This window comes from Neophocaena asiaeorientalis, unplaced genomic scaffold (genome assembly GCF_003031525.2).
Source record: "Neophocaena asiaeorientalis asiaeorientalis breed wild unplaced genomic scaffold, Neophocaena_asiaeorientalis_V1.1 scaffold48, whole genome shotgun sequence".
NCBI classification, from domain to species: Eukaryota; Metazoa; Chordata; class Mammalia; order Artiodactyla; family Phocoenidae; genus Neophocaena; species Neophocaena asiaeorientalis.
In genome coordinates, this window is record NW_020175526.1 from 1,344,660 (window position 1) to 1,355,959 (window position 11,300).

At 30.6% G+C, this 11,300-nt stretch overlaps 1 protein-coding gene across 1 annotated transcript in view; it reads left to right on the forward strand.

Moving 5' to 3' along the window:
* Positions 1–11,300, forward strand: part of TECRL (trans-2,3-enoyl-CoA reductase like) — a 94,852-nt gene that overhangs the window by 54,199 nt on the left and 29,353 nt on the right. The window contains exons 5-6 of the mRNA XM_024768971.1: positions 5,568–5,683; positions 9,965–10,070. Coding sequence (XP_024624739.1) covers positions 5,568–5,683; positions 9,965–10,070 — 222 coding nt within the window. The remainder of the gene's footprint in view (positions 1–5,567; positions 5,684–9,964; positions 10,071–11,300) is intronic.

Consider the following 11,300-nt stretch of genomic DNA (forward strand, 5'->3'; position numbering starts at 1 on the left):
ATGTGGGATCTTCCCGGACCGGGGCAGGAACCCGTGTCCCTTGCATGGGCAGGTGGACTCTCAACCACTGCGCCACCAGGGAAGCCCTATCATAAGTATTCTTTTTGTGAGAAATAATCTCTTCAATTTAGCAAAGTCAAAATTAAGATTTTAATAATATTTTTCATGAAATAAGAGATTTTTACAGAATATTGAGAAAATTCTTGCCTCATGGAACTTATTGGAAGACTTAGGAGAAAGGCTTATTATAATAATATAATAATCCCCATCACACAAATCCTATTAATTAAAGATCTTATTCAGTTTTCACCATTTTTATATTCATTCATGTGTGTATATAGTCCTATGCAATTTATCTCTTGCATAGATTCCTGTATTCACCACCAAAATCAGATACAGAATTATTCATTCCCACAAAGGAACTCCCTCATATTACCCCTCTGTATTCACACACTCTTTTTCCTATCCTGGGGCAACCACCAATCTGTTTTTCAACTCTATATTTCTGTCATGTGACAATTGCTATATAAACAGAATCAAATATTTTTTGATTGATGTTTATTTTTCTCTAAGCATAGTGCCCTTGGGATCCATCCTGCCTGTTGCATGTATATCAATACTTAGCTTCTTTTTATTGGTGAGTGGTACTCAGTTGTATGTATGTAACAGGGTTTGTTTAATTATTCACCCATTGACAGACATTTGATTAGTTGTCAGTATTTTGCTGTTACAAATAAAGCTACTACCTATTTGAGTGTAGGTGTTGGTATGAACATAGTTTTTTATTTCTCTGGGACCACAGTTGAGTTTTAAGAGTAACTTTTATATTCTACATACAAGTCCTTTGTCTGATACGTGGTTTGCAAATATTTTCTCTCAGGTTTAACTAGTCTTTTCACCCTCTTAACAGGACTTTTGTTGCTGTACAAAAAGTTTTCAATTTTAATGCAACCTAATTTAGTTATGTTTTCTTTTAAGGATCTTGCCTTCACTATCATATGTAAGAAACTTTTGCCTAGACTTAGGCCCAGGAGTTTTTCTTTTATGAGTTCTTCTAATGGTTTAGTAGTTTAATATTTTACATTTTAATCATAGTTTTCTATTATAAAGAATTATCTATTTTTTAATTGTCAAACAATGTTTATTTTTAATTTGCCTCATGTGTCCTATAATCTATTGTTGGCTTTTTTTTTTCTTACTCCATATGGATTAATTGTCATACTATCTTTTCTATTAGCCTCTCTGGTATTTTGGTAGTTATATCTTATTTTTCACTAACTCTAGTGATTAACCAAGAGATTATAATGTGTAACTTTAAAATATTAAATACTAATAAAAATTGTTTGTTTATTAATGTGAAAATACTTCACAGAGAGTTGAATACCTTTAAGGTATTTAGGCTCCTCCTGACTTTTCTATTACTGTGATATATTTTAATTATATACTTTAAAGTTAAAATCCACTACTATAATATCACATGGCCAATCTTTATTTAAATTTATCCTTTTTACTGCAATTTCATTTTTCCTTCTAATACTGAGCTTACATCTGGTATCATTATCCTTCTTCCTTAAAAACACTTTTAATGCTTTTATTCTGGTTCTGTCTTTGATGAGTTCTCTCAATTATTGTTCATCTTAAAATGTATTTATTGAACTTATTTAACTTCTATTCTTAGAGAATATTTTTGCAGAAAAAAATACATGTTGGCAGTTATTTTTGTCTTTACTTCACAAAACTGCATTATTTTGACTTCTGACTCCCATTGTTTTTGTTGAAAAGTCTACTGTACTCCTTAAGTCTTTTCCCTGGCTTATTTAAAATTCTACTTTTGTTTGATTATCAGAAGTTTGATTATGGTATACATAGCTATGATTGTGGTTTTATTTATCCTGCTTTGGGTTTATGTGTTATCTGAGTCTATGGTTTGATATATATTTAATTTGAAAAATTAGCATAATCTTGTCATCTTTTGATTCTCTGTTATTCTCTTTGTATTCTCCTTCTGGGATTTATATTACGTTTTCATACTTTTCTTTTCAGAGTTTTCAAATATCTGCCTCAATTCTCAACCTTTTATTTTTCTTTGAACATTAAAAGATTGTTTTCTAAATCTAACTGATAATTCTGTTATGTGAATCTTTAGTTCTCCTGTTTTCAATGTCCTTCGGTTATAGTCACAATATCTTCACTCCTTGTATACCTTCATATTTCTGACTTAGTGTGGGAAAATTTATGTGAATAAATTTAAAGATAACCTGAGGCCTAGGATGATGTTATTGTCTTTCAAAGATAATCTATCATTCTGCAGATGGACTAATGGCACTATTGTGTACAGGTCATCTCATTCCAATCCATGATTAAAATGATTTCAGACTGAGCTTCAGTATCTATGAAGACAGATCTATTTCTGCCTCATCTTCACTCCTAAGTTGTAACTCTTCTAGATCCCAGCCCAAATCCTGGAGATTTTATAGAGCCACCTCTGTCTTTGAAAGATACCAAGCAATAATTTTTGTACTTCCATTCTCAAGCACCCTCAAAAGATTTGGTCTTTTTATCAGGCTGTTACCAAGCTTCATATCCCAGGTCAATCACTTCTCTGGAGCTCCATTTAAAACATCCTGACCTTCTAATTCTTCAGTGACTCAGTAGCTCTTTGGAGCCTGAAAAACATTTCGATCAATTTTTCTTGCTGATCTCATTAGGATGGTTTGTTTGAATAACATGGGAATAGAATTCTCCATTATATGTTATGCATATAATAGTTATTTTTTCTTTTAAAAAACCCTTCTACTATCATATTATCTTCAATAGTATTCACTGAGTAAAAAGTGATATTACTACTGGGAAATGTTTTTGTAATTTTACTTAGTAGCTCTCCTATCTTTGGAAAATTAAGGTTGGCACTACTTTATTTTTGTCAGCAATTTCCAACAACTGTGAAATGTGCAATTTATTTTGCTTTTGACTGTCAATTGCTATTTTAGAAAATAAGTAAAGCCAACACCACCCTAATAATGACAGGACTAAAAAAAAATTTAAGGGAGAATGAAATACATTAAGTGCAGTCTAAGTACAAGGGTCTTAATCAGTTCACAACAATTGCAGCTGAATGTTTCAATTTATATTCTCTAAACAGCTTATTGCCTTCTTCCTTTTCAATTTAGATATATGTCAATTTGAATATTCCACAGAAGCTCCAAAAATCCCAATTACATAGCTTGCCTAGTAGAAATAATGGATTTTACATTTAAAGCAACACCTAAGTTTAAAACAGAGAACTTTCTATAAGGAGATGCATGAAAACTTGATGTACGAAATAAATTGGAATTTAAAAGTAGTATATATCTTCAAAGTAAAAAGAAAGTGCATCTGCTTATTTTGAATATAGAATCTCTATTAAACTTTTAGATTATGGAATTCCCAGTCTTTGTAAATTCACCTGCTTTGCTTAGGCTGTATACCTGTAAATACATATGTTTGTATGTTTACTTTGGCTTTAGTCTTGTTTTTACTCTTTTTTGGTAGAAGAAGAGCAATTCCTTTTTCAGAAGTCTGTTTTATTCATATTTCTCTACATGGCTCTTGTTTTTCTTTACTCTAAATCTATTTTCTGATTTCTTCCTAAATATAATCAAACATCCCTATTCCTTCTATCTGCACCCAAATAGACATTTTGCTCGAAAGATGCATTGTCTAAAAGTTATTTCTTATTAACCTCCAGTTCTTTCCGGTCCGGATGTATCCTTCATACTTCGGTACTCTTTTAACCCCCATGTTTCAGCATGAACAATATTTGTGATAAAATGCTGGGTCTTCTAGAACATATTATTGTAAGCTAGCAGGCTCCCTTGATTTTTTTAGGAGATGATGGAGACAAGATTGTAGTTTAATTTTCTCTGATCCAAAAAAGTTTCATATTTGTGATAACATTTTTACTAACTTAATAAAGAGTGACATTTGGTCAGGCTAACTATTGTTTACAACATTTTTCATTTCTGACATATTACAATAGAACTTGCTCAAAATTGACTTGACTAGGTCAGAGGCACTGAAATAGATATTTTAAACTTTTTGTTGTAATAAAACAATCACTATCCTAATTATTCTAGAGTATTATTAACTAGATTATATTATCAGATATTCAAAAGTGGTAAACAGGGCTTCCCTGGTGGTGCAGTGGTTAAGAGTCTGCCTGCCGATGCAGGGGACACGGGTTCGTGCCCAACAAGAAGAGAAAACCCCCAAAAAAAAAAAAAAAAAAAAAAAAAAAAAAAAAAGTGATAAACATTTTTATTCCATATCTGAATAATCAGGAATGCTGTATGCCATAAATAAATACAGTCTCTTCTCTCAGTAAAAATGTTGCTTTAATACTGAATTTATTGGATGTTGCACTGTTCTTACCCTCACATAGACGTCTTTCTTGCCTCATGAGATAATAAATATCATTTAGAAAAAGTATAACTGAAGAAACCTGCATGTATAAATAGGTATTTATACGTATGTATATATACATATATATGTAATTATATATGTATGTGCATATATCATATATTTTAACCATGGCTACACAAAATTCTCACCAGAGATAAGAGCATAATTAATAATCAATGTGAACACCTGTATTTTTGAGCAAAATATGTACAACTTCAAGTTTCCTACCTTAGAAAAATGATAAAAATTGGCAAAGACAAAGCAAAGTAGTAATGGCAGTCGAATTAATCATTGTCATATTTGTATTCTTTCTCTTCTCTTTGAACACCCATAGAGGAAATTATTTTTGCTTTTTTGCCTGAAATTTTCAGAATGTGACTTTAACCTGGTTTTAGCATCAAAACAAAACCAAATAATTGACAGTCACCAGATTCAGAAAACTATTAGAAAACAAGTCAATTATCTTTCTGCAATCACAAGGTCTCATTTTTAATTATCTTTCCAATTTTTATGATTATGTCTCTGTAGATTGGATACCTCTCTCCACATACATGGTTGCCACTTAGCTCCAGAATTCAGAAGTCAATCTTATAAAACTACTCACTCAGACTCATTAGAATTAATCTAAAATTTCCAAAAATGAGAAGTAAATTATTTCAATCTGAATAAGTGTCAAATCAATTGAGTTCAAAATGACATGGCCATGAAAAGATTAAAAGAAAGAAAGAGAAACTATTTCCCATTCCATTCAATGACAAAGACAGTTAACACAGAAGATTCATTTGTATGGGGCTGGAGAGACATGAGAAATGCATTTATGATTGTTTGAGTAAATAAAAATTCCAGTGTACTATTTATGAAGAAATCATTATGTTCAATATTTTTAATTAAATTAACCATTTATGATTGTCCTTTTCCTTAACAGTTGGTTAATTCTTCCAAGGAAGACTTCTTGCTATTTGTGATAGCACTTAATTTAGTTCTTTTTCAAGAATAGATGCTCACCTGTCCATTTCACCAATTTACGTAGCAGGCTAAGTCTGTGGACATGCTTATTATGGTCCTAAGTAAATCTTAATCATATCTATAGAATGTACTGTTTAATCTAAATCACCTTCTTTTTTTAGGTATTTTTGGCTGAATACACAGGACCTCTGCTAATATATCTCCTCTTTTATTTGAGGATCCCATATATATATGATATGAAAGAGAGCTCTAGAAGATTACGTCACCCAGTGGTACAGTAAGTAATACATATACATGGAACATATAGATTAAGGAGGAGACAAACTAGTACACAGACATTATGCTAATAAATATTTTTTGTAAACACAATTATTGTGGATTCAATTTTAGGGTAATATATTTTAGATAACAAGAAGTAATGTATGCAGGCCAACTTTTAAGTTTATAAACAGGAACTATTACTTAATATACTTAATACTTTAAGTAGACCTTAAAGCAGAGGTAATTTCAGTTAATTATGATCACAATCAACAAGAGAAAAGCTTAATATTACAAAGTTGAGAGGCCATATATAGGACTCAAAATATTAATACTTCTCTAAAAACATGGGCAACATTGCATAGAAAAGAAATAATGACTGAACTAATAAACTGGAAGAAAAAGGTTTTTAAAATTACAAAATTAAATTTTACTTTTAACCAGGACAGTTATCAAAGCAGAATATATAACTATAGTTCTTCACGTATTCGTATTGTGGAAATAGTCTCCCTCTCTCTCTTCATATCAAATAACAAATTAAAAAGAAAGAATACTCATTCAAGATGCTACATTGACATGTAGAGTTAGAAATTTGTTAAAAAAAAAAAAAAAAGGAACCTGGGCAAATGACTAAACTCTAAGTGAATTAAGAAGCAAAATTCAGGTCATAAGGATGCTAGAAGACAGAGAATAATTTGACTCCTGGATTTCTCATCTCAGATTTGTCTTTCCTTCACTCTTAATTCTGTACTCCAGCCACAATTACCACCCTTGTCCTGATACATACCATGCCCTTACACACCATCCCTCTTCCTCCATTGCCTCCCTCTTCTTTATTTTTTTCAAACTTCAAATAGAGCTCAATATTACTTAGTATTATCCATTCCTATTCCTTCAATGAGAAATACGTTACTAAAATGTTTTTCCTTTATACAGTTTATTACTTTAAAATTATATATTTACATAGTCATTTGTGTCTTTTCCTCTATAGAGTTTAATTTCTATAATGGGTGTCTTTTGGTGCTCAGTCAATTTTGCTGCTTAACACATTACCTGATTTATAAAAAATACTCAATAGTAATGTTCTGTATGAATAAATACATGAACCAGTTACATGAAAATTTATTTATATTAGGCACTTTTAGAGTATAAAAACAGAGGAACCTGATATGGATGTGAGTTCTGAAATGGGCTTTTCTATGAAAGTTATGTTTGAACATTTTTCTTTGTTTTCTGAAGGGACGTGTCAGATTTTAACTAGTAAATCTGAGGAATCTTCATATGGAAATTATCTGTGGTACATAGCAGTTTGATGCTTTGTAGGAGCAGACAGAAAGCTAGGAGAGTAGAGGCACAGAGAAGCAAGGGGAGGTTGGATCTCAGGGATCATAGTCAGGTCAGTATCTGGCAAGTTGCTCAGGGCCTTTTGGAATGTTAAAGTCTACCTTTCTTTTTCTTAAGTTAAGAGAATGCCCAATTCATTTAGAAAGTCTGGAATGGAGTGTTCATAGGAGAATGTAATTGCCCTCATTTTTTAGATCAAACATATAATGTGTACCAGATATATATCACAGCATGAAAAAAGAACATGTTTTTTTTTCCCAGCAGCATTCTCAAAGGAATTGACCGACAGTTGGTTATTATTCTTAAACACAAACACAGCATGTTTTATAACTTCTCAGTGATAAATGTATCTGTTCCACATTCTTCCTAAGGAGCAAATATGTTAAGTTTATATTAAATCATTCAGAGGAGATACACACAAACACACAAACTACTTTTGAAATTTGAGTGTCTAGTAGAGGTCAGGTCATCCCTCATATACCACACTCCATCTAAAAAAACTCTAAAATCTTCTATTTGTTGCCTTTCCTGAGCCCTTCTCAACTCCTGGAATCCTTCCACTGTGCCCTCTGCAATTCAAAGTCCACTGTTAGCAAATTTCTTATATTGTCAACCTTTTATCTGAGCATTGCCTTCATATTCTTCCTCAACAGAAACCTGGTACACTGCCTCCCTTGCAGCTCTATAAAGTGTCTTCTTTCACAGTCCTCATACCTTGAAACTTACTTGATGAAACATAAGATATTTTCAAATATTACATTTGGGAAAAAGAGACCCAAGCCTATTTATGGATGTTCAATTAGTTTAGCACTGGAAAGAGAAACAGTTGATGTTTGAAGGGAAGTCAACCATAATTAAATAGAATATTTTGGAATGAAATCAAAATTGGTAAGTGCAAAGTCCAATAATGTGCAAAGTGGTATATATCCAGATATTAAGTCATAGCTAGCTGCTATGCTAATATCCATGCCCTAATGGTGTAATATAAATTAAATATGTGAACTAATTTAATCATAGTTTAAATTAAAATTTCTCATTCAGTGCTCTGCTACATTGCTGGGCGTAAGATAATTTTTCTGCTTTCTTACAAAATGGAAAATTCTACTACTCAAGTATTTATATAAATATTCTTCAAAAGAACCAAGAAGTTAAGAGAGATGCTGATTCTCTTACCAGTCCTTTGAACCCACATGCAACCTCCTATATCAGGATGTTTGTTTTTGCTTCTCTTACTGTCTAGAAAGCTCTGTCTCCAAATATCTACACTTTGTTTTCTCACTTCTTTCAGAATTTGTCTATTGTTCTTAGATATACACATCACACAGAACATGTCTCTCCCATAATAGGTGCACAATTATATTTTTATGAATTAATGAATAATGATATATTCCCTAATGATTTAACCAGGTTGGTTTGTTTTTGTTTGATTATTTGTTTTCCCTAAAGTCATTCTTATTAATACCAGAAATCATTAATTCATTGTGTTTAATATAAACTTACAGTGTAGACTCAATGTTTGATTTTACATATTGTAAATGAAATGCTTATTTTTATGCTTAACCTTTATACATTTAAGTATATAATCTTTGATCCTTATTGATTTTCTTGAAAAACAATTATAGTTTTTGAAGTTTTACAGGTTTATTTATAATAAAATAGATGCATATTTTAATAGAAATATATTTTAAATATAAACAAGAATACATGCTTCTATAAATCATATTTGACATTTACTTTTAAAATATTAGTTATATAAATGACAAGAAGAGGTGATATGTTAGAATAGCAACAAAAACAAAGCAACACAAAATACTGCAATATGTTAGGCAGTCAAAGACCAAACATAAAACAAACTAAACAAAACAAAAGCTGCATTGACTCCATAGGAAAGGAAATTCCAACTTTTTCAGTCTATGGTACTTGCTAAAGGACAATCAGACAATGAAAAAAGTATTTTGGATATTATAAAATGTCAAATGCATTGTAAGTATGTTTTGAATACTTTTAAAGTTGTAAATTTTCTGCTTCAGTCTTAAGGCATTTTGAAATGAGCATATTTACAATTATTATATTTATATATATATATTCCTTGGGCAGATGTAAACATACAGTTAATGACTATTATTATGAAATATCTTGAGAGTCATCAGAAGTAAATTTATACAAACTGTTGTTACAGTACTTGTATTATTAAATAAATTTAGAAATTTTCTAGAATAAAATAAAAATATCAAAAAAAACCTTGTGTTTTGGTTACCAGAAACAATATTTCCTGATAAATAGAAAGTTGTAGCATACAAATGAACCTATTTACAAAACAGAAATAAAGTCACAGATGAGAAAACAAACTTATGATTACCAAGGGGGAAAAGTGGGGGAAGGATAAATTGAAAGATTGGCATTGACATATACACACTACTATGTATAAAATAGATAACTAATAAGAACCTACTGTATAGCACAGGGAACTCTATTCAATACTCTGTAATGATCTATATGGGAAAAGAATCTAAAAAACAGTGAATATATGTATATGTATAACTGATTCACTTTGCTATACAGCAGAAACTAACACAACATTGTAAATCAACTATACTCCAGTAAAAATTAATTTTAAAAAAGATGTAACTTCAAAAATAAGAAAAAGGGACTTCCTTGGTGGTCCAATGGTTAAGACTTTGCCTTCCAATGTAAGGGATGTGGGTTCAATCCCTGGTCAGGGAGCTGAGATTCCCACATGCCTCAAGGCCAAAAAACCAAAACATAAAGCAGAAGCAATATTGTAACAAAGTCAATAAAGACTTTAAAAATGGTCCACATAAAAAAATAATAAAAAAAGATAAAGAAAGTTGTAGTAAACTAAAAAAAAAAAAAAAAAATTAAAACATCTTATATATAAGGTGACCCAGATATTTGTAAGGGAATTTAATGTGTTTGTGTTTTATTTTCTTTCTAGCTTGGCCTGCTTCTGTCATTGTATACACTATATCCGATACCTTTTGGAAACCTTATTTGTTCACAAGGTTTCCGCAGGACATACACCTTTGAAAAATTTGATAAAGGTGGGAACTGATATGTTTTGTAATTTTAATTGTTATTGAGAAATTTTATGTATTGGATCATCTACATCATCATTAAATCATGTTTATTTCTCTCAAGCTTAGACTTTTCTATTCAGCTTTATCAGCATATCTTAAACATTCCGCTCCTGAAATGCCATTTCCTGAGCGATCTAGTTCATTGAAGCTGCCCTCAACCAATAACATTACATAAAATATTTGGCATGACCTTACGTTACAAGTTACATACTTTTAGGCACCTTTAATTTTGGAAATACTTAGCACTGAATTCAGATTAAGTGCCACTTGAAGAGAAAGAATCTCATATATAAATCCTCTTATAAATATACATTTGTGTGATTAAAATGATGATGCTACACCCTATATTTGTGATTGGTGTCAGTATAATGACAATATCTTTGCTCTTCCCCAAAATGGTAAATACAAACCTTATTAACCATCAATTAACTATCAAGAAAATGGGAACTGTTCTGGAACATTGAAATGGAAATGTACATTAGATAACATGGTGCAATTCAGTTTTCCAATTCAAATTAAAATTTATTTTAATTTTTTTTCCAATTTAAAATTTAGTTTCAGAATGAATTATTTCTTTACTAAAATATTCCTGAATTTTAGCAAATATCTGTTTTCTTAGAATTTCAACAAGCAGACATTCAATTGTTGTCATTATAATGAAACAGTAAACTCTAGAACTTTTACAAACCTCAAAAAATCATTTAGACTAGCTTCTCTTTTGAGAGAAGTTATTAAAATTCGTCATGTAAGATCAGCATCATAGCCTAGTACACCTAAAACGAGGCCATTTCCCTCTATAATCAATCACAAAACATTATTAATAATGATTAAATAATTCATTCTTTTATTCATTTACTGTTGGAAAATAGCTGTTTATTATTTTTATTACTGCACTCCTATATACTATTTGATAGACAAAAGCTATTCTTGAAAATCTTCATAAAATACATTGTTACATTTCACTATATCCTAAATCCTCATTTATATTAACAAGTGTTGAGCAAAGAAATGCATTTTCTTAGTGATATCAAATAGGTACTTTTAAAATGCTACTTTACTGAATGAAGAAACATTCCATTTAACTAGCTTAGAAAATGTATAACATTTTTTATACCAAAATGCTGCAGTGTGGCATATAAATGTATGGGGTGACTTCAAATGATGTGATATATATATATTACATATATATATATA